At 41.3% G+C, this 24165-nt stretch overlaps 2 protein-coding genes across 3 annotated transcripts in view; both read left to right on the top strand.

Moving 5' to 3' along the window:
- Positions 1–5096: 5096 nt before the first annotated feature.
- Positions 5097–22804, top strand: LOC111965700 (cationic amino acid transporter 3-like). Its single transcript, XM_023989930.2, has 12 exons — positions 5097–5211; positions 14962–15383; positions 15802–15963; positions 16172–16343; positions 16584–16702; positions 16791–17013; positions 17337–17476; positions 17584–17686; positions 17763–17998; positions 18249–18415; positions 18675–18783; positions 19068–22804. The coding sequence occupies exons 2-12, from the start codon at positions 15017–15019 to the stop codon at positions 19208–19210; spliced, it is 1941 nt and encodes a 646-aa protein (XP_023845698.1). The 5' UTR covers positions 5097–5211; positions 14962–15016; the 3' UTR covers positions 19211–22804.
- Positions 22805–22994: 190 nt separating this feature from the next.
- LOC111965699 (ubiquitin-like protein 3) overlaps positions 22995–24165 on the top strand; it is a 6922-nt gene continuing 5751 nt past the window's right edge. Inside the window, exon 1 of one of the 2 annotated variants that reach the window (XM_070444194.1) lies at positions 22995–23895. Coding sequence is in view for 1 of the 2 variants with exons in the window: in XM_023989928.2 (XP_023845696.1) it covers positions 23869–23895 (27 nt within the window). In the remaining variant the exon portion in view is untranslated. The remainder of the gene's footprint in view (positions 23896–24165) is intronic. The other variant, XM_023989928.2, reaches the window with a different exon arrangement.

Below are 24165 nucleotides of genomic sequence, written 5' to 3'. Positions count from 1 at the left end.
ATGATTCCACACTAGAATTATGATTTGAGTATTCGGGGACAAATATTCATACAATCTCAATTGTCATCAAAGATTTCCATGGCACTTGCTGCAATAGCAGGGATGTAAACCCCGATCTTCTTGGGAAAACTCCCAACCTAGCTTCTCACCACCATGGCCACATAATCGTTCTAAACATCTCTTCTCTACTGCAACACTATTGTAGGTTGTTTTTTGTTTTAACTTGTGAAATAAAGGTTGATCGATGGCAAAAAGAATGTCCAGCAGGATACATATTTTTACACTTGCTGATCCAGGGTTGTGCCTCAGAAGGAAATGTATGCAGTGTTTAGGTGCAACTGTTCACTCTGATCTGTTGAATGTGTGGGGTGAGGCTGATTGTACAAAGATCGGCCCTCTCAATCTGATTGCCCTGCAGCCCTGACAATCAGCCTTCACACCGCTGTTTATCCAACCAATCGGCGCTTGGATGCGAGAAGAAGCAAGTATTGCCTAATGTCTATACAGAATGATAGGGGCCTCTAGTGGCCAAAAGGCCGTAATAGCATGGGCAGCTCCATTGAGGGCCTCCATCATTTTAATGTAGTCAATTGGGTGGGACTTCCAACTTCATTTGCTGATCCCTCTTGGTAACCTTGCTGGAGTCATGTCCTACCGGGTCCTCAGGAGTGATCAGCTAATCGTGAAGAAGAAAATTGACATCTTCAAAATGGAGATAGCCTCAATGGAACTGCCCATGCTGTGACAGAAGACACTAACAGAGATGAGTCCATCTATATATGGTAATGATGMACTCCCACATGATGTTTTCCTATCTTAAGGTGTTGTTCATCCATTGAACCTAACCACACAACCATAAAGAACTATCTCTAATGGAAACTGCTGTGTTGGTGACAAGACAAGTGTTCAGTATGGGCCTGAACATCTACCCGGACAGCACTATAGTGGGCAAACCAAAACCAATCAGCATTAAATGTACATGCACAACCAACCGCTCAGACAAGCTCCAGCCAAACGTTTTTTTTCATGGTCCTAGCGAGCAACAATTTTTTTCACTGATGCAGCTGGACATTTTTGGTAATCAAGCAACAAAGACAGTGCCTGCTGCCCTGTGATTGTACTGTGCCTTCCTCGGACATCCTCAGCCTCAACAAAACTAATGGCTTCTCGCCAAACATTTAATTGGGGTTTTGTATGTTCATGAGTATTTGCCCGCCATTCATATACATAAAGGCTGATTGTTGCTTATTGTTTTTATTAACGTTATTGGTCACAGTGTAATGTTAGTTTATTAAACCATTGTGAAAATCTATCAACGCTGGTTTTCTCATTTAACAAATATTCTGTTATTATGGCTAATTTCGATGACCTATTTAGTGGAAATGACTTTCCCCAATTAGTAGTCTTTCAATTATCAAGACCTACCATTGGTCAAAAAGAGAAAAGGCAAGGAAGCGACCAGACTGGAGGGAAAGAGCCTAGCCCAATATGGCAGAGTTAAGATATGATGTGATTGGTCAAAATACCAATTAGTGAAAAAAATATCAAAATGTGGGTTTCCTGTGTAAATGCAACCTCTGACTAATTATTAAATTAATGAGACAAAGTCTAAAGTTGTCTGCATACATAGGTTCGGTTTGCTCCTGGCGGAACTAGGTGAACGTCTGTGCTTATACTCCCTAAAAACCTTAATTTGAAAAACAAGAAAAAAGCGGCAATATTATTGTTTGTTCGTCTTGAGCCACCGTAGAAACAACATAGCCAGAAACACTTCCTCGAAATAGTCTGAATTAATCTAAAGTAAATCAAGAAATCTGTCATACATTTTTGCTGAGGTCTTAGTCGAGCAGTTTTACATCTACCTAAGATTTTTGGTTCAGTATTTCTTAAGTGAAATATGCATTAAAACTAGTTGTCTCTCATTGAAGGACAACAAACACAATGTCCCAGTCTTATTAGGAGTAGAATTTATGACCAATCACCAATGAAGGGGTGTAGACTTCCACTACCGAACTCGACTTGCCTCAAGAAAAAATGTGTACACGAACAGCGAAGACTAAAATGAACAAAAATGTTGCCAAATTTTATCCGAATATATGCCAGAACTGTTTAGACTAGGAAGCATAAGCTTAATGCTGCGTTCACGTACTAGTCGGAACTAGGAAACGTATACACACGTGCCACGTTCAACGAATCAGCAAGTTAGACATGTCTGAGTTCTGAATAGCATGTGATTGTGACATGGTCCAATAACAACCTGTTAACAGCATGTGTACCGGGTCCCAAGCTACATTCATAATCGGTAGACTGTTCTGATTGGAGAATCACTGTTTGTGTCGCTGAGCAGTGACCAAGAAACTATTAGCTGTGTTCAAGAGCATCAAAATGGTGATGTATCATGGGGAAATTGTGACTGACTGATCTATAAATAATATTGAGTAGTTATTTATGATTTACATGTATTTATGATGCAGGGTGATTTGTAGATCAGTGAGTTTTGACTCGTTTTTAAAGTCGGCTGCAATGTTGAACGCGCCCATTAAATCCAGTTTTTAGATGCTARCTCCCCCAATCAAACATGGGTTCCATGTTGTATTCTCACTTTGAACGCACACCTGTTTATCTAGGTAATCAGCCTTGCAGTGAGGGCACCATGCTGCCCCGGATGGGAAGTAGAAGAAACATGTGCGCAAATGCTAGAACAAAACATTGCCACCCATATTCTGATTATAGATGTAGCTTCAGATGTGGTGGGACACATGCTGCAAGCAGGTACAGGCATTGTACAATGACTTATCTTGCATGCTGTCACTATGGAATGTCCTTATTTATGAAAAAAATGTATCTAATATTGGGCTAGAAAAGAGACATACCTGGTGTAATAGCCTTCAAGTAATATTCCAAATATTGTATTAATCTATCTATTACTACTACAATGTAGTAGATAAAAAAGACAGATATCCCTTTTGTTAAAGATACATTCAAGTAATGTAAACCATGTTTTTTTACGGAATTGAGAGYATCTACTGCACATTATTTTCATTTATACAAGGGGTGGGTCTAATCCTGAATGCTGATTGGTTAAAATCGCATTCCAGCCAGTGTCTATTCCACAAGTTACCACCGGCTAAATCTATGACATTAAAATGCCTATTTACTTTGTTCCATCTGACTGCGCCAATCCKCTGTCTCATCAGCCCAGCCAGGCAATTTCTAAACTTTATCTCCACTATAAAAAGCATCTAGACATTATCTCACATTTCTTTTAGACTAACAATTTGTTTTCAACAGCGGAGATTTGTATAAACCTTGCCGTCAGTGAGATTGTTTCAATATTCAAATTCAATCTCCAGCTGTCCCATAGTAATGAAGACAGGTAGGCAGCTTTTCTCTGCCAGTCGCAATCTTGAATCATCATTTTATGGATATATACAAAAAACTATCAATAGAAAACAGGTCAAACGAAACGAAGTGCAGCTAGTTTGTGTTAGCTGTGTTGTTGGCTAGCTCCTCTGAACAACACAACAGTGTTCGGACGATACCAGTACCAGTCAAAAGTTTGGACACACCTACTCATTCAAGGGTTTTTATTTKTTTTTACTATTTTCTTCATTGTAGAATAATAGTGAATACATCAAAACAATGAAATAACACACATYGAATCATGTAATAACCAAAAATGTGTTAAACAAATCAAAATATATTTCAGATTCTTCAAAGCAGCCACCCTTTGCCTTGATGACAGCTTTGCACACTCTTGGTATTCTCTCAACCAGCTCCATGAGGTAGTCACCTGGAATGCATTTCAATTAGCAGGTGTGCCTTGTTAAAAGTTCATTTGTATAATTTTTTTCCTTCTTAATGCGTTTGAGCCAGTCGGTAGTGTTGTGACAATGTAGGGGTGGTATACAGAAGATAGCCCTATTTTATAAAAGACCAAGTCCATATTATGGTAAGAACAGCTCAAATAAGCAAAGAGAAATGATAGTCCATCATTACTTCAAGACATGAAGGTCAGTCAATCTGGAATATTTCAAGAACTTTGAAGATTTCTTCAAGTGCAGTCGCAAAAACCATCAAGCGCTATGATGACACTGGCTCTCATGAGGACCGCCACAGGAAAGGAAGACCCAGAGTTACCTCTGCTGCAGAGGATAAGTTCATTAGAGTTACCAGCCTCAGAAATTGCAGCCCAAATAAATGCTTCACAGAGTTCAAATAACAGGCACATCTCGACATCAACTGTTCAGAGACTGAGTGAATCCTGCAAAGAAACCACTACGAAAGGACACCAATAAAAAGACTTGCTTGGGCCAAGAAACACAAGCAATGGACATTAGACTGGTGGAAATCTGTCCTTTGGTCTGATGAGTCCAAATTTGAGATTTTTGGTACCAACTGCCGTGTCTTTGTGAGATGCAGAGTAGGTGAACGGATGATCTCTGCATGTGTGGTTCCCACCGTGAAGCATGGAGGAGGAGGTGTGATGGTACTTTGCTGGTGGCACTGTCTGTGATTTATTTAGAATTCAAGGCACACTTAACCAGCATGGCTACCATAGCATTCTGTAGCGATACGCCAACCCATSTGGTTTGTGCTTAGTGGGACTATCATTTGTTTTTCAACAGGACAATGACCCAAAACACACCTCCAGGCTGTGTAAGGGCTATTTGACCAAGAAGGAGAGAGATGGAGTGCTGCATCAGATGACCTGGCCTCCACAATCACCTGACCTCAACCCAATTGAGATGGTTTGGGATGAGTTGGACCGCAGAGTGGAGGGAAAAAACAAGTGCTCAGCATATGTGGGAACTCCTTCAAGAATGTTGGAAAAGCATTCCAGGTGATGCTGGTTGAGAGAATGCCAAGAGTGTGCAAAGCTGTTAAAGGCAAAGGGTGGCTACTTTGAAGAATCTAAAATTATATTTTGTTTTACACTTTTTTGGTTCCGTGATTCCATATGTGTTATTTTATAGTGTTGATATGTCTTCACTATTATTCTACAATGTAGAAAATAGTAAAAAATAAACGAAAAAAATATTGAATCAGTAGGTGTGTCCAAACTTTTGACTGGTACGGTACATTAGCGTGTGTTGTATCAAGTTTTTAGACAGACAAGTCACACCTTTTTTCGGACTGTAAAGACAGAAGTTCAATCGGAAGACCGATAGTTTTCATCTTGCTGATCGCAAGGGCCTATCAATTCTTCAGGTATGTAGCTAACTAATGTTTGGTATACCAAAGACATCGAATGAAGATTGTATTTGCTAGCGATGTGTTCCAAGAAATAGTCTGAACCAAAGCGTGTGCTTATCGATAGGAATGAATGAATTAACTCAACGTCATTCAAGGTATGGAGATTTATAGTGAATAACAACACCTGAATCGAATGTGGCAGTACTAGTTGGTCAGCTGGACAACATTTTCGCGATGCCCAGCATGAATTAACTAGAGTCTTTGTAGCTATCTAGCGTAGTCTGGCAGACATGCTGGAGTGTTTGGTTCCAGCTAGCTTTTCAGACAATCCAGCTGTCGGTTCTTTGGTTTTACCAAGTCTTCCTCAACCATAGGGCTTGAGTACTAASGTTAGCTAGTTAGGTGTTTTGGCTGGCACGTGAATGGACCGTCTAATTAATCTTGCTGTAAATCAGGTAGCTAGTTTACCAACCTCGCCAAACCAAACGTAAACGAGTTTAGTAATGTAAACCTTGAGCGTGTTTTAAGTAGCTAACGTTAGATTGATAACTAAATTCCTGTCGAACATTCCTTCTCTATTTGATCTAACGTTATCAATGTACTTTGTAATCCGGTTGGTGTTTATTTTTCTTCCTTGTCGAACACGGACTGTTGTGTGCAAGCCTGCAGCTCTCCATTTTAAATGTATTAATAATCTTAGCTAGCTAGTTAATAATACAACCTGGTCTCAGAGCATGTCGTATTATTCTGTATGTAAGTGTTGTACACATTTAATGTAGTATGTATTGATTTGTGGATGTCAATCATCCATTTTGTATAATATGTTACAAATTGTTAATTTGTATGATATTTTACGAATTCAAAATCGTACCATATGTTATGCACTTGCTAAATCTATCATATGTTACGAATTCCATTTTGTTGTGGAAAACATTAACTTTAGCCACCTATAGCTAATGTTAGCAAGCTAGCTAACGTTAGCTAAGCTTGTGGTTGGGTTAAATGGTTAGGGAAAGGGTTAGTTAACATGCTAAGTATGCTGAACAAAAATACAAGTGTAACATGTAAAGTGTTTGTCCCATGTTTCATGAGCTGAAAAAAAATCCCTGAAATTTTCCATAAGCACGGAAAGCTTATTTCTCTCAAATTTTGTGCACAAATTTGTTTGCATCCCTGTAAGCATTTCTCCTTTTCCAAGAAAATCCATCCACCTGACCGGTGTGGCATATCAAGAAACTCATTAAACAGCATGGTTTTGAGGGAGCGTGCAATTTGCATGCTTACTGCAGGAATGTCCACCAGAGCTGTTGCCAGTGAATTGAATGTTAATTTCTCTATCATAAGCCCCCAACATCATTTTAGAGAATTTGGCTGTGCGTCCAACTGGCCTCACAACCGCAGACCATGTGTAACTACGCCAGCCCAGGGCCACATCCGGCTTCTTCACCTTAGGGATTGTCTGGGCGGGGGGGGGTCGTCTGTATGTATGTAATAAAGCCCTTTGGTGCATAAAAAAAATATTTCTGATTGGCTAGGCCTGGCTTCCCAGTGGGTGCACCTGTGCCCAGTCATGTGAAATCCATAGATTAGGGCCTAAATAGTTTATTTCAATTGACTTATTTCCTTATATGAACTTTAATTCAGTAAAAACTTAAATTGTTGCGTTTTTATATTTTTGTTCAGTATAGTTGCAAAGTAGCTAAAATGCCTAAGTTGTCCGTGAAGAGATTCAAACACGCAACCTTTGGGTTGCTAGACGTTCGCATAAATAGATATCTCCACCCCGACCAACCACCCTCCTTTTCCTTTTTGCCTTAAGTAACCTGTCTTATGTAACATACCAATTACCGTATGTCACCATAGCATATCATACTAAATTGTTTCCCGGATTTACGTTTACTATGTTACATCTAGTCTGAGACCAGTCTGAATGTCACTAACTGATATATTCAATAAAATATAGTGCATATTCTATTGCTGCTTAATCAGCTAAGTGAGTACTGACACTTTCTATTGTGGAAGGCTTGGGTCTATGTATGTTTGTGGTGTTGCATAACTATGTTCAAGTACCTGCTGAGGCTCGTCTTTTCCAGGTGTTCCAAATTTCTGTGGCTTTTTTTTCAGCCAAAAAACAACCACCAATCAAACTACCACACCTACCTTTTTTCAGAGTTCCAAGGACCGTTTGAGTGTTGAGTAATTTATGGTAACTGGAAAGACTAGTGTGAAATAACCCCACCTGAAGGAGTGTCACCCAAGGAGACATGCACAGGCTGTGCAAGTGCATTATCTGCTTGAGACCTGTGAGTGCCCCCGGGCTGAGAGTATGGTGGGTGATGAGGCAAACAGCTCTCATGGAGGACATGCTGTGTAATCAAATATGTCATATACTGTGAGATATAACCTCCAAGTATAGCATGGCACTCCAGTACTCCTTTCAGCCTTTTGGTGAAATTGCATTATTGTGTGGAGACACGGGTGCGGTAGTAGATGGAGGGCTTTACGTAGCAAGAGATGGCTGATGCTCTGTCATCTAGGCCCATAATTAGATTGCCCTTTGAAGACAGGGATCTGATGAATAACAAATGCTGTGTGTGCATCAACTGGCATAATTTCAGAGAAGCCAAAGCAAAGTAACCATGGAAACACCCACAAATTGAGCATTATGCCCTGTGTCTCATTCCTTAGCAAAAGTTGGCAATGATTCATTCCATTGTCAAATGATATGACAGGTCTTCTGAATGAGGCCTGTCARCTTGAATTGTTGGAACTGAATCATGAACCTTTTTAATTTAGCTGTACAGGCTAAACCTGAGCACTCACTTGTTTGATGGAGGCCACATTGTTTCCCCTTTTGTTGTTTTTCCAAACAATAACAATGAGTGGGAGTAGAACCTTTGTTTTTCTTGATATTTAAAACCTCTGAGCATGGAACAGCTTGTTCTAGTTGTAGTCATGTTTGGCAAGACAACAGTATTGCGTTGTTGAATTCAGAAATGTCCTGGCACCCAGGTCATATTTCCTGTGTCATAAGTTCTGCTTTACAATGGTTCTTCTATGTTTACAGTCAGGGTTTAAYTTTTGCAGGTTAGAGGTCTACTATTTCACCTGCCACATTGGCGAGTGGTCAGGGCTCCACAGTGCGAGCATTTCACTAGCATTTGTGAATACAAAGTATGATCACATTAATAGCTCAATAAATTCTGCAGTAGCTGTTTTCAGAGTATTTCTGCCGTTTTGTTCCATAGCTGGTAAACGCACAAAGTCAAAGAACTACGAATTATATAGTATAGCCTATCCCACCTCGCGCTACTGTGCGCACGTGAAGAGCTGAGTGAAGGATTKTTTTTTGAAGTGCTGAGCACAGGCATAATGGTCTAATTTAGTTGAAACGAAAGTCTACTGAAGTGAGACTTTGTCACTGTTTCTTGGCTATTTACATTGTTCACAAGCTATGTTTTTCAATGTTTGAGTTTCAAATGCTAGGGAAAAGAAGACAACARGMCTACTAGTCAGACTCATTCTCACAAACACAAACATGACTCGAGTCGCCTTACCACTGTAACAAAGATTTTTATTACTAAACCAAGATAGACCACAGCCTGTTTACATTGGAACAAATTAGTCATATGGGCGGAACAAGCAAGYAGGTGGGCAGAGCCAAGCARGAGCTAGCGAGATCCTATTGGCGCGTTCTAGCACATATTTGCATATTTCGGTTYGGTACCMRCTACTCTGAAGTGCGCGTGTGCAATAACTAAATTTGCACTCTAAATATTTACTCTTTTTTTWAACTTTGGCAAATGGTAAAGTCTACAAAACTGTGTCCACTGTTCGTAACATATTTCAGTTTTGGGAACAGAACTATTGGGATCAAATGTTTAATTGATGAGAAAATTACATTTTGGCTGACATTCTGCTATCTCGTTCCATCTTCTCCCACTGCCGACCACTGGGCTTTCCACTCCTCACTACCAAATGCCAATCCGATGCTTCACATTTATACATCCAGTGAAATATCTGTCTCATTGTTCTATTTGTGACTAACCTCCTGTAAAAAAAAAATTTAATAAAAAAAAAAACTAACTTTTATTTAACTAGGCAATTCAGTTAAGAACAAATTCTTATTTACAATGACGGCCTACACCGGCCAAACCCGGACGACGCTGGGCCTATTGTGCGCCGCCCTATGGGACTTCCAATCACGTCCGGTTGTGATACAGCCTGGATTCGAGCCAGGTTGTCTGTTGTGACGCCTCTAGCACTGAGATGCGGTGCCTTAGACCGCTSCGACACTCGGGAGCCTGTTAAAGGGGCAGGTGAAAATTTGTCCCAAAAAATGAAACGAAATGAAACAACATTTATTTCTTACTAGTAATGCATTTATTGTTTTAGGAACATTACAAAGCATGCTCATTTGTCTTATTATACAGTGGCTGGTGGACCAAAAAGTTAACTTGAGGCCCTCTTTACAGTTAAAAATAAAAATACAGCTGTGCCACTCGGGAGCCCAAAACAGTTATATTCTTTAATACTTCTTAGAAATTACCAGAACATGCAATTAATTTCCCACATCATATTGCAAAGACTTTGTGGTGAAGTTTAGCCCACACATTTCACCATGGTCATGCTAGGCTACACAAACATAATCATGACTAATTATTTGTTCACCTCTAAGAAGGTTAGCAGGCTTATGTAACACTGTTGATTATCCTCTTAATGGAGGAGAAAGGCCAACTGTACTTGATATAGTTGTTATTCCAGAGGCTGGATTTTCCCAACTTAGCCTGGCTAGTATGTCAGTCTACTGCGCTTAGTAGATGACAACATGCAGCCTGGCAGACCTTGCAATCCCATTTTGACTATCTCTATCAGCCTAAAGTCAGCAATATGTTAATAGTCAAATTGTTAGGAAATTGTAAGTGCCGTGGGTGTAGTAACTTGTGACTGAGATGTCTATTTGTTGAACTCATAGCCTATAGCAGGGCCATTTAACGTATTCTTACGGGGACAGATGTAAAAAGGGTAATTGCACGGGGGCTGGACATTTTGCACATGCGATTATTCTTCAGAAGAACTGTATTAAAGAAAGCAATGCATTACCACCAATATAGCACTTTGGAGGGTGCTCAACCAACACCAGTTGAGGTGCAACCAAAACAATTGATCATCATTGAAAGGAAAAGGTGCAACGCTTGCTCACCATTATTTTTGTTTTATTTAAACAACTATTAAAAGCTTAATTAAAAGTAATTAGGTCATTTTTAAAATCCTAATTAAGCATGTCAATAAAAAGACAGCTATGCCAAATTCCAGTCTGAAGGAAGAATTCTTTGAATTCATTTTTCTCAGTCATTAGATGTTTGTTGTCACACCCTTCTAACGAGTCCTTGTGAGCATCAGAGAGGGAAATGGAAGGCACATGCGTGTTACTGAGAGTCGTAGCTTTCAGGAATGGGGTCATAGCTTAAACCGTTCAAACGCTAGAGATAAATTCATATGAAGAAAAAATGATCAACATGCCACAGGCGCTAGAAACCACACTATAGACAACCACCATAGTGCTAGAAACCACACTATAGACAACCACCATAGTGCTAGAAACCACACTATAGACAACCACCATAGTGCTTGTCTTTTTGGCACTGAATGTCGGATTTGGGCAGGGATTTTTTTTTCAGATCTTTTGTTAATGTTCAGAATTGATCTAAGGGCCGGTATAAATTAATATACGGGCCAGATCTGGCCTGCTGGCCGCCAGTTGAATAGCCCTGGCCTATAGTGTGTACACTATAGATTTAAGAACAAGGGCCACATGGGATTGAGATCTAGGTGTAGGAAATGCAGTTGCCTGTGTCCCCTGTAGACATTGTCTCCTGTCAGCCAAACAGAGTTGACATGGACGCTCTCTCCCTCCTGATGAGGTGTGTTTCCCAGACTTGGCCTGATTAAACTTGCATGGCCTCTCTGGTGTGTGTGTGCCAGGATCAACCCTTCGAACTGGACCCATTGCCAGACAGGAGAGCTTTATTATGTCCAACCATGGTGCCCACACAGTGGGCTTGGACAGCAATTTTTTTCCTGTTGAATAGTTCCTTTTTTGGGCACAGTTGGATAGGGCAATTCTAGTTTTCTTACCCAGCTTTGTATTGGGATCATCTGTCTGCTTCTTAAAAATTTAATCGGTCTGGTGTGTCAAGTCAGAGGCCTTTCATCATGTTTTTCCATTCCCCTCTCTCTCCCAAGCTTTATTTGCCAACTATGCTGCCATTCCTGCTATTCTCTCTTTTCACCCTGTTCTCTTTTCATTTATTTTCTTCATTCTCCTATTTTAGTTTTTCTGGCTGCACATGAATGGGGTTCTTGACTCCCTCCCTTTCAGTCTTTCAGATTCAATATGGTCTCAGCCAAGGTCAGGGTACTGGTCAGCACTATGCACTACTGCAGGGCTTTCTTTCCTCAAGCGGCCACCAGCCAGTGGTCGGGGCCTAAATGCCTGCCTGACATTATTCACTATTCAGCCAGACAGGTAAATTCCATGTAAAAGGACCTATGAGCTCCAACATCTGAAGTTCATATGAGCATGTCAAATGATAGCTAAGAGTCTCTATTTTTGAGAAATTAAGGCATATATACATTTTTCAACCATTTTCCATCCTAAAAATGTGGAATAAGCTAACACTATGATTTCTTGTCAAACAGATGGAAAAGGGGTCTTAGAAAACATCTACCAGAAAGTCTTAAAAGTTGTTAGAAATATACCAAAAAACAATGTTGAAGTAAAGACCCCTGCCAACTAATATCAACACTTTTTTATATTTAGTTTATAAGAGAAAAAGTCAGCATTCTGTAAGTTCAAGAAATCTTGCCTTGTGCCTTGAAATTCCATTACCAAAAACCCACATCATTAGACATGATCCGGAACTTTGGCGACTACTAAGTCTTTTTTAAACCTTCCGCTTTAGGCTGGATTTGTTGGTGTATTTCATACATGCATAATCTATGAGCAGAATTACCTAAATTGACCACGAAGTCCCTAGTTTGAAATCAACTTGTTTTCCGGAAGTTGTACTGCACCATTTTCCCCCCACATGGGCCAGCTCCCTAGCAATTTGAGTTCTAGCCAATGAGCTTCAACCCCTCGCCATTTCAGTGAAGACTAGCAAGATGGACATGCAATGACGTGGTGTACATATCTGCACCTATGTGACGTAGTAGCAATTTTCGGGGACCACTTTTGGCTTGTGAGCACAACTTTCAGAACTACTGTCAAAAAAAGATATTTTTTTAGATATTTTCCTCCTCCCTCATGAGGAGGAAGGATAATGAATGTTCACAGAACAAGTAAAGGTAGACATCAATTAGTTGTAGTGTTTTACTGATATCAGTTTTGTTTATAAATTAAGTGAATCGGTAACAGAATTTCTGCAATTGAATTGGCTACAATGGGGAAATCATAGTTGTCACAAACCACAGTTGSGTCCGCTGCTACTGTCCTCCCTTCTGCTGGCATACTGTCATGTTGATCTGATAAGTTTTCTTTCTGTAGTCTGGTGGTCAAAGCAAGAGTGTGAAAAGTCTCTCCAATTAATGTCACCTCTCCCAGCTCTTATTGACACCTACCCATGAGCCCCCTTTCTTCCCATTTTACTGTAATCAGCATCCTCTCCCACTGAGCACCAACTGACACCGGACGTCCATGAATGATGAAAAGTAGTTGGAATTTGGTCCGGCCTGACCTTGATTTCAATGTCCACAGACGTCTGGTACGGCCTTCATTTGGCCCAAACATAGACATCCATGGGCTCCAAGTGGTCTAAGGCACTGCATCGGAGTGCTTGAGGTGTTACTACAGACCCAAGTTACTACAGACTCCCAGGCGACCGGGAGACCCATTAAGCGGGGCCCAGTTGGCCCAGTGTCGTCCGTGGTAGAGGTGGGTTTGACCGGCCGGGATTTCCTTGTCCCATCGTGCTCTAGCGACTCCTTGTGGCGGGCCGGGCGCCTGCAAGCTGATGTCGGTCGCCAGCTGGATGGTGTTTCCTCTGACACATTGGTGGGCTGGCTTCCGGGTTAAGATAGCAGTGTGTCAAGAAGCAGTGCGGCTTGGCAGGGTCGTGTCTCGGAGGACGCATGGCGCTCAACCTTTGCCGCTCCCGAGTCCGTAGGAGTTGCAGTAATGGGACAAGACTGTAACTACCAATTTGCATATCACGAAAAAGGCGTAAAAGTACTATATATATATATATATATATATATATATATATATATATTTTTTATAGACGTCCATGATTGTTTCAGATTTGGACCGGACCAAATCTGAACCAATCATAGACATCTATGTTTCACAAGTTTGGACAGCACAGTACACTACCACATAGTAGAGTCCTGTATGCTAATGTACTGTACTGAACTATACTTTACTGTACTGTACTGTACTCTACTGTGCTGTACTTTAATATCCAAAATTGTGAAACATAGACAAATACGATTGCTTCAGGTTTGATCCGGTCTGGACCAACCAAGTTTGGTGGAGCTCGTTAAAATAATAGCAAGTGTGTAGAATAATACCCAAATATGCAAATTAGGATATTTATACCTTTGTGTACCACTTTGGGATACATCACCATGAAGAGAATGACATTCATATCCATAATTATGCATTTTTGTGTAGTACAGATCAGGCACCCATGATGGAATTCCATTACCGCAATTCTGTTACCGGGTGTAAATCCACTTCACTTACTGTAGTTCCAAAATAGATTTTTTCAGAGTCAAGATGCCTTGTGACAGCTGACATACCATTCTGTTGGCAGAAATCTTTGAATCTTAATTCTTAGCAGTATTTAATAACTGAGTAATATTTTACCGAAATGTTGTTACCCAACTTTGCATATGCACAGTTCTTCCAGTAAATATTTCTGTAAACTGTTCTGTGTAAATTGTTAAAAGCAGTCATTGTGCATGGAGTTGTATGGTTTGTTTAACTTTGAAATCAATGTTTTTTGTTTGGAATACATTTTAAGTGAAACATCTGAGTCTCAGCGCAATTCTGTTACTGTGGGATTGCCCAGCACTGTTAACCTAGTGTCAGTGTTAGATCAGCAGAGAGATTGGGGATTGACGAAGGATGCATATCTCTGATGTTGCGCTCGGTGATGTTGTGCTTACCTACACTTCAGATTATGTAAAATAGGGTCTAACCTACAACATTAAAAAAAAAAAGATTTTTCGATAAAAAATGACAATTTTTATTAAACTATTTTCTTGTAAACCCAGTTTGTAAGCTTTTTAGTGATATCAAACTCAACTGTTTATCTTATCCAGTGATGAAGACATGGATGTCTTATGGTAGGGTGTGTGTAATGCAAAATTGGTCAACTTTGAGCACATCTGTCTTCTAAATGTTTTGGCATTCATGTCCACAGTCACTTTTTGACCACTTCTACCATGGGCAAATATGTTTCGAAAGTTTTGTTCAAATCAAAAGGGGTGTGGTCAAAAAGTGACTGAATTCAAACAGAATGACCCTTCAGAGAATTATGATACAGTTTTGGCYTCTACTCTACATGGAATGACTCATTTTTTCGTGTGAGGAAGCGTATTGCTTTGTTTTTCTGACTGACATTTCACTCCCCATTTGATTTCTATGATATTTCGCTTCTGAGAAAGTAGTCGATTACAAAATAATGATCGTTGTGTCTGAACTTGTCCCTCCAAACCACTTTCCGCTCTCATTTGACAGTAGATTGTCCTCTTCCTCAGTTGGCTGTAAGAAGATCCTTCATCTCKTCCTCTTGATTTGMTGACCTGTCCTATCATGGCTGAGAAGCTAGCGTCCTTCGGTAAGATGCTGCTCCGGCGACGGGCGCTGGACTGTAACCAGGAAGAGAGCCACTTCGCCCGCTGCCTGACCACGCTGGACCTTATTGCCCTGGGGGTGGGTGCCACTCTGGGGGCGGGCGTCTATGTGCTGGCTGGAGAGGTGGCCAGGGAGAAGGCCGGCCCAGCCATCGTCCTCTGCTTCCTCATCGCAGCGCTCTCCTCCGTCCTTGCTGGTCTGTGTTATGCTGAGTTTGGTGCTCGTGTGCCCAAGACTGGTTCAGCCTACATGTACAGCTATGTGACTGTGGGGGAAATCTGGGCCTTCATCACTGGCTGGAACCTCATCCTCTCCTATGTCATAGGTAAGTCAGAAGTGGGTTAGTAAAAATGAGGGATTTGAAATGAAGAACCAACGTGATAAAAAAATGGGCAGGAAATGTTTGATCTTTTCTTTGTGTAAAGTTGCAAGAAACATGTTTTTAAAGGTAAAAGCAGGATATGAGGTGCAAGGATAACATAAATGTATGTGACTGCACACAACTCCAAGCTGCTTAAACTGCAGTGATATTACTGCTATACCCAGCCAGTCAGTTGAGATAATCAGCCATTCTGAGTAGCTGAATAATTAGACTGAATGATTAAGATTCTGACGAGGACGTGAGCTGAAGAGGTTTTACAGGCAGAGCAAGTGCCTGGTCCTTCAGAAGGATTGCCTCATGACAGAAGAGCCCTTGAAAGTATGACTCCAACCTCCTCATTGTAAGTCTCTCCCTCTTTCAGGCACAGCCAGTGTTGCTCGGGCCTGGAGCTCCACCTTTGACAACCTGGTTGAACAGAAGATCTCAGACTTCTTCAGAGCCTCCATGTCCATCAAGGTCCCTGGGAAGATTCTTGCTGAATACCCAGACCTCTTCGCCTTCATCCTGATCTTGCTGCTCACTGGTGTGGCTCGCATATCATTAACATAACTCAGAACACATTTGAAAGCATAATACACAACCTCAGCGAAACTACAGCTACTAAAGAGAGGTTTCTATGGCTGCCTCTTCATTGCTGCCCTAGAGCAAGGGCAAAGTGCCCATTCAGTGCAGCATTATGATTGGCCGCTGCCCACATCTGTGGCTCTGACACTTTGCTAACACCCACACAGGCCTGCTGGCATTTGGCGTTAGCGAGTCGGCCCTGGTGAACAAGATCTTCACGGGGGTCAACCTGGTGGTGCTGGGCTTCGTCATCATCTCAGGCCTGGTGAAGGGAGACCGTACCAACTGGAACCTCACCGTGGAGGACTTTGTCAACACAACCAACATCACTGATCCAGAGTGAGTCACCAAAACACAAGACGGGGAGGGGAGCTCAGAAAGAGGAGTTTATTAGGCAGGAATGGTGTTATGTTTTAAAATAAGACCTATGCAGTAAATGAGAGGGTACGAAAGTCTGTTTGCAAAAATAGATCAAAGCTTTACCCCATCAGGGTAAACGATTACTCTTTCTCTTGGGCATTTTTCTGTGTTTTCAAGGGTACTGCAATAACCAGTCCCCTGTTCTCTTTCTTTGTCCAGGATCATTAAAGAGAAGTTTGGCACTGGGGGTTTTGCTCCATTTGGCTTCAGTGGAGTCCTGTCTGGGGCAGCAACCTGCTTCTATGCCTTTGTGGGGTTCGACTGCATCGCAACAACAAGTAGGCCATTTCTWCTTGTCTCTTGACACCAGAGTATTTTTTTCTGTGGTTGACGACTGTCAAATTTAAACCATCTCTATCTACACAGGTGAAGAGGCCAAGAACCCTATGCGTTCCATCCCCATCGGTATCGTGGCTTCTCTGCTCATCTGTTTCTTTGCCTACTTCGGGGTGTCTGCGGCTCTCACCCTTATGATGCCCTACTACCTGCTGAACAGAGAGAGCCCACTGCCAGAGGCCTTCAGTTATGTGCACTGGGACCCTGCCCGCTACATCGTGGCTGTGGGCTCCCTCTGTGCCCTCTCCACCAGGTGACTGGCACAGACAGTTTCCCATAGAGACTTCTCATGGCCTTGTGTGCACTTCTAGCAAAGGTAGACAGGCACCCAGATGGCAGGCTATTTTTAGTTTATTTATTTTTGTGTCTGAACAGATGTTTCTTTTCATATACTGTGCTTTCAGTTCCTTTTTTTGTTGTTCCAATTATGATATGGAATATATGAACCAAACTTTTTTGGTTTCTTGTGTTAAATGTTGATGGCCAGTCAGTGTTTGTGGACTGTCCAGAGACATGGCTGACCTCTGTGTGATGGCGATGACTTTGTCTGAGTCCCTCTGTCTTTTCTCTTTCCAGTTTACTGGGCTCAATGTTCCCCATGCCCCGTGTAATCTATGCCATGGCTGAGGACGGCCTGCTCTTCCGCTTCCTCTCAAAGATGAACATAAAAACCAAGACCCCCCTGTTAGCCACCATCGTGTCGGGTATTGTAGCAGGTAAGCTTAGCCCTTGCTTTACTGTGCACCAACACTTAGTTTTCTGTCAACTGTTTAGCAGCTACTCTATGTTTCTTAGAATTTAAATGGATTCTTTCTCTCTGCAGCCCTGATGGCGTTCCTGTTTGATCTGGCAGCCCTGGTAGACCTGATGTCGATAGGAACTCTCCTGGCATACACACTTGTGGCAGTGTGTGTGCTTATCCTCAGGTTAGTGCAGAGGATCTTGGCTAAAAAGAGTTCTCAGTCAACGTAGGGTTGACTCTTTATGTGTATTTGTTCTCAGGTACCAGCCGGGTACCCTGGGCCTCAGCGGTGCCAGTGAGAAGCTGGTGGAGCTGGTGGGTCTGCAGAGGGCAACCATGGCGGAGGGGGACAGTGGGGACGAGTTTGACCAGGAGGTTGAGGGGGAGACCAGGGCCCTCAGGGAGAGGTTCACCCTCAAGATGCTGCTGGTGCCCAGCTGTGACGTCCCCACCAAGACCTCCGGACTTATCGTGTACATCACTACCGCTGTCATCTGTGAGTCTCCCCCTTTTGTCAGGGTGAAGTGTTGATGACGTTTAAAGCTGTTTTGGGTGTGCCAGAATAGCTCCACATATTTAAGTGAGACCTTTTTTGATAAGTTTGGCATACTGGTTACAAATGGAAGCAGCTGTCTGATCATTTCAATYCATTCTCTCATTTGCATTATGTATGACCAAGAACTGTAAAGTATAATTAAGATTCCACTATACATGCTGAAGTTCACAATCTCTCTTTTTCTCTGTAGCTGTGGTATTCACCCTGCTGTGCGTAGTGCTGGCTGTGTGGGGGGCAGAGGTGGTGAGTGGCCACCCCCTGTGGGTCACCATATGTGCCATACTGGCCTTCCTCGCCTTCCTGTGTGTGGCCATCATCTGGAGACAGCCCCCGAGCAGACAGGCACTCACCTTTAAGGTATGATGGGAGTTGTCAATCACATGACTCAGTTCACGTTTGTTGTTTCATTCATCCTGAGAAACCATTTCCTATTTACTGTAGGTTTCTGCGTTCTCCTAGAAACCACTGTCTGTCTGTACTTGTTTCATTGAATCATCAGCTCTTAGCTTAAAACAAAGAAAATTAACATTAGATGTTGTACTTGTTAGTCTTATGTCCAGTATGTGCTGATTGTGGTTAATGTAGAAACTAAACAAAAAAATGTGAATCCCCTCAGGTACCCCTACTCCCAGTGCTGCCATTGGTCAGTATCTTTGTCAATATTTACCTCATGATGCAGCTGGATGGGCCAACGTGGTGTCGCTTTGCAGTGTGGATGACTATTGGTTAGTGAGATTCCCACCCCTTATCATTGCTTTGCCTCTTGCTCTTGTGCCGATCTGTATTATTACTCAACGTTGTGTTACTCAAGGAAAGGAAAGGGGGATACATAGTCAGTTGTACAATTGAATGAAAGCATTCAACGGAAATGTGTCTTCCGCATTTAACACAGCCCCTCTGAATCAGAGAGGTGCGGGGGCACAAGTACAGTGTGTCAGTGAGGTTCACCTTTGACATGCTGCAGTTTATCACTGTTTAAATCAGTTTTTCTTCCTTCTCTTTCTCCTAGGTTTTCTCATCTACTTTGGTTATGGGATTAAGAACAGCTCAGAGGCCACACCCAACCGTGGTAAATTTGAGACAGTCCTCCGATCAAAGAGTCCCATCTACCTGGCAGAGGATGACAGTGAGGTGGAAGGGATGACACCTTAGAGGAGAATAGTGGTGGAGTAGATGGTGTACGCCCCAACAACATACCACGCAAGACGAACAGGTGCACAGTCTCATCGCGTTAATTTTCAACTGTCTGGGCATTGTGCTACAACCGACTGTCTTCTCCTTTGTTGATATTTGGTCATTCCTATAATGTAGAGAGACCCTCACATGCTAAATAGATTTTGGATGTACAGTATCAGTCAAAAGTTTGGACATCTACTCATTCAAGGGTTTTTATTTATTTGTATTATTTTCTACATTGTAGAATAATAGTGAATACATCAAACCTATGAAAAACACACATGGAATCATGCAGTAAGCAAAAAAGTGTGATTCATCAAAGTAACCACCCTTTGCACACCTATGGCATTCTCTCAACTAGCTTCATGAGGTAGTCACCTGGAATGCATTTCAATTAACAGGTGTGACTTGTTAAAAGTTAATTTGGGAATTTCTTTCCTTAATGTGTTTAAGCCAATCAGTTGTGTTGTGACAAGGTAGGGGTGGTATACAGAATATAGCCCTATTTAGTTAAAGACCAAGTCCATATTATGTCAAGAACAGCTCAAATGAGCAAAATGAAACGACTGTCCATCATTACTTTAAGACATGAAGGTCAGTCAATCCGGAAAATGTCAATAACTTTGAAAGTTTCTTCAAGTGCAGTCGCAAAAAACATCAAGCGCAATGATGAAACTGGCTCTCATGAGGACCGCCACAGGAAAGGAAGACCCAGAGTTACCTCTGCTGTAGAGGATAAGTTCATTAGAGTTACCAGCCTCAGAAATTGCAGCCCAAATAAATGCTTCAGAGTTCAGGTAACAGACACATCTCAACATCAACTGTTCAGAGGAGACTGCATGAATCATGCCTTCATGGTCGAATTACTGCAACAACTAAAAACACTACTGAAGGACACCAATAATAAGAAGAGACTTGCTTGGGCTGAGAAAAAAGAGTAGTAAACATTAGACCGGTGGAAATCTGTCCTTTGGTCTGATGAATCAAAATTWGAGATTTTTGATTCCAAACCACGTGTCTTTGTGAGATGCAGAGTAGGTGAACGGATGATCTCCGCATGTGTGGTTTCCACCGTGAAGCATGGAGGTGTGATGGTGTGGGGGTGCTTTGTGGTGCACTGTCAGTGATTTATTTAGAATTCATGGCACTCTTAACCAGAATGGATACCACAGCATTCTGCAGCGATACGCCATCCCATCTGGTTTGCGCTTAGTGGGACTATCATTTGTTTTTCAACAGGACAATGACCCAAAACACACCTCCAGGCTGTGTAAGGGCTATTTGACCAAGAAGGAGAGTGATGGAGTGCTGCATCAGATAAGCTGGCCTCCACAATCACCCGAGCTTAACCCAATTGAGATGGTTTGGGATGAGTTAGACTGCAGTTGAAGGAAAAGTAACCAACAAGTGCTCAGCATATGTGGGAACTCCTTCATGACTGTTGGAAAAGCATTCCAGGTGAAGCTGGTTGAGATTGTGCAAAGCTGTCCTCAAGGCAAAGGCTGGCTACTTGGAAAAATCTCAAATATATAAAATGTATTTTGATTTAACACTTTTTGGTTACTACATGTGTTATTTCATAGTTTTGATACCTTCACTATTATTCTACAATGTAAAGAATAAAGAACCTGGAATGAGTAGTAGTGTATTAACTTTTGACTGGTAKTGTATGTGCAGTGAGATATACACTGATTGTACAAAACATTAAGAACATGTGTGATTTCCATGACAGTCTGACCTGGTGAAAGCTTATGGTAGTAGGTGCCAGGCACACTGCTGGGTTTTTCACGCTCAACAGGTTTCTATGTGTAACAAAAATAGTCCACCACCCAAAGGACACCTAGCCAACTTGAAACAACTGTGGGAAGCATTGGAGTCAACATGGGCCAGCATCCCTATGGAACTCTTTCGACACCTTGTAGAGTCCATGCCCTAACTACTTGAGACTGTTCTGAGGGCAAAAGGGAGGGGTGCGTGCAACTTAATATTAGGAAGGTGTTCTTAATGTTTTGTACGCTCAGTATACTCGATCAACATGAACTTGGCAAATTTCTGCATATCTAAACATTGAAAGGGTTTTTTGTATTAAATATGTCATTTAGGTGGTACAAATGGCATGAAACAGAGTTCCTCCATTTTTAATGTGTTATTCTAGTGCCTGGTTGTTTCTGCCTGAATTCAGCCATTTTCCCCAAAATTGTGTCTGATCTCTACTGTCTTTGCCCTGTGAGTTACTGCTGGGTACAGTAAGCACATCAACAGGGTGTGTCGTGTGTCCTCCTGTCCATATAGGTAAATTACTATGGTATTATTTGTGTTCTTTGGGGACAGGCAATACCAAGGAGAGGGTCAAACCACCCCAGAACTCACTGTCTGCACTTTAGAGATGCTTGACAATTAAATTACATTTTGTAAAACTTGGTCCTTTTTCCAAAAGATGGTAATATTTCTAAGTTTTTTAAGAATTTATCATTTAGAATAGAGAATATTTTTTTAAACAATCATTAATTTAATTTTGTTTTCATATTTATACAGATACATCGATATATATGTATGTTATATTTGTTAATTATTGGAAGAGCTGCCCAAATAATTATTCAATTTAAAATTATGCTCTTAACTGTAGAGATTGTGTGACGAGAGAAATAACTTATTTTTGTACCATGATGATCGACAAACTCTACCGAATAGAGAGATGTCTATAGGAAGGTACACTGAAGAAAAATGCTGATATTCCTTGGAGCCCAAAACTAGCACTACTAAAAGGCAGAGAAAGGATTACAATACATTAGCCTAGTATGAAAAGGCTTACAGGTTTCATTCCTGTTTTAAGGTCTTAATCTCGTGGTACATGTTACTTACATGATTGATTCCATGTATAATTTTGTACATAACTGTTTTGTATATAATTGTCATTGAAAGATGGGCCTGGGTTTTAATGTCTTAACTCTGAGTGTCTAACTGAATGTATTCATAACATGAACTGAAAACCCCACCAGCCTCAGTCAAATTTTGTTTCTAGACACTTTGCTGTGGTGTTCAAATCAACTTGTTAAGTTTTTTCTGTTTTTAACTATGTGCCTCAAAATGTATTTGCTCACCTCAAGGGTATGTATGTAACTGTTATTTGTATTCTATGCCTATTTACGAGATGTGGAAATGGTCACATCACAGATAATCAATTCAAATTGGTATCCCTTCATATTATTGCGATTTAAATTACAATTTTAAGATCAAGCCTGGCCAGTCTTGTGTAAAAATGGTCTAGAAAGAACACTACAAACGTCTACAATGTGGGGATCTTTTTTTTTTTATGCTTCCAGGGGGCTCAAAGCGAGTAACTCAAAGTGAGTTACAATACTAGGATGTTTACAAACAACCTTGAGGTCATCAGAACAGTATTTGAGAAAATAACAATTGTGTTGTACTAACTGTTTCATGTCCATTTGTACTCTTACTGATTTTAAAGCATAGTATAACAGTACATGTACTATCTGTAAATGTGTCAAGAGAAATTACTGTATATAATCAATGCTTTTTTAAAGTAAATTTGAATCCAATGAAAAATGATTTCTGTCTTCTGTGACTTACTGAATGTTATTTTTTCCAGGCTTTCTTTACAAGGTGGCTTGAAACAAATGTCAAATTATCCCAATTTGTCGATTTCCTTCGTGTCCGACTTTCATCACTTGTTCAATCAAAATGGAATCTTATGGCAAGACTGCAACTCCCAGAAATACTTTRCGTTCCCTCTGTTGACAAACAGCTGATTTCCGGTGTCTTTAAATGTCCTGCCATTATTCTTCGACAAGCAGCAGCTAGGTATGATGTTATTTGACGGAAAGAGACACCCAAACGTGGGATACGTTTAACCATTGGGATGCTTAAATATTTAAGTATTTGTTTTATACCGTTACGGTCTTTAGAGATGTGAGGTTTATTTTGGTAAGATTAACGGTAGTGATATCGCGGGTTGTCGTCTCTGTGCTCCCACAGTTCCTCTTTTCTGCCGCAGTCAGATATTTTCACCTTAGTTACATTTTAGCAACGTAGCTACCTACCTACATAATTTACAAGGAAGGTAACTAACTTAACACAGCTACCTAACGTTTCTTCGGGTGTCATCTCCTTGCTAGCCTACAATGCTACTAGTTACAAACCAGCGTTAGGATATCTTGTCAGGCAGTACGGATGATTTTGAGTTAATCTGTCGAGGTTAAAGCAACGAGTTTATAGCCATCTGTTGTTAACTAAGTAACGTTAGTGTTGGCAAGCTACTGAAGCTAGCTAGCTAACTAGCTAATGTGTAGCCAAATGCTATCTAAGTAAATTGCTTCCGTCTGACAGTGTATGATTGCTAGGCAGTGGTTGGTTGGATACATACGCTTGACACCTAGCCACCATCGTTCGCAGATATCACATCAACAGGCGAATCTTGTAACCAATTTTATGTTTCACGTTGGTCAGAGCGCTTGAGTTGGTGCCAGGCTGTGGAAAGCAGAGAAAGAAGGGGGGGGGTGAGAGAGTAGTGAAACGCACACAGTGTTCTTTGTGCCAGGGGTTTGGCCCAGTCTCCATCAGCAAAGCGCAACACTAACTGCCCAGTCGGCTCTGTTCAGAGCAGCTTCAGAGCCATGACAACTCAAAGGGATGTCGATATTGTGAGTATTAATTGCAACCCAACACAATCAATCCTTAGTTACTGCATAAGATCCAATGCTGTGCATGTCTAATATTGACGTGGTTACAGTGCTTGTGATGTTTTCCATGTCTGAATGTATTTGGAGGCTAGTTTAGGATCAGGGATTAACTCAAACAGAATAGCTGCTGTTTCTGTAATCAGCTGTCAAACTACATTTTGAGATTGCCCCACATTTTTTGTAGAGGTGAGCCTTAAAGGCCCAGTGCAGTCAAACGTGATCCCCCCCCCC

The sequence above is a fragment of the Salvelinus sp. IW2-2015 genome, linkage group LG6.2 (assembly GCF_002910315.2).
Source record: "Salvelinus sp. IW2-2015 linkage group LG6.2, ASM291031v2, whole genome shotgun sequence".
NCBI lineage: Eukaryota > Metazoa > Chordata > Actinopteri > Salmoniformes > Salmonidae > Salvelinus > Salvelinus sp. IW2-2015.
This window is presented reverse-complemented; position numbering and strand designations above follow the sequence as displayed.

Coding starts and splice junctions, on each gene's coding strand:
- LOC111965700 (XM_023989930.2), top strand. CDS start 15,017: ATGGCTGAGAAGCTAGCGTCCTTCGGTAAGATGCTGCTCCGGCGACGG. Junction 16,344..16,583: donor ACCAACATCACTGATCCAGA/GTGAGTCACCAA, acceptor TTCTTTGTCCAG/GATCATTAAAGAGAAGTTTG. Junction 17,687..17,762: donor GTGTGTGTGCTTATCCTCAG/GTTAGTGCAGAG, acceptor ATTTGTTCTCAG/GTACCAGCCGGGTACCCTGG.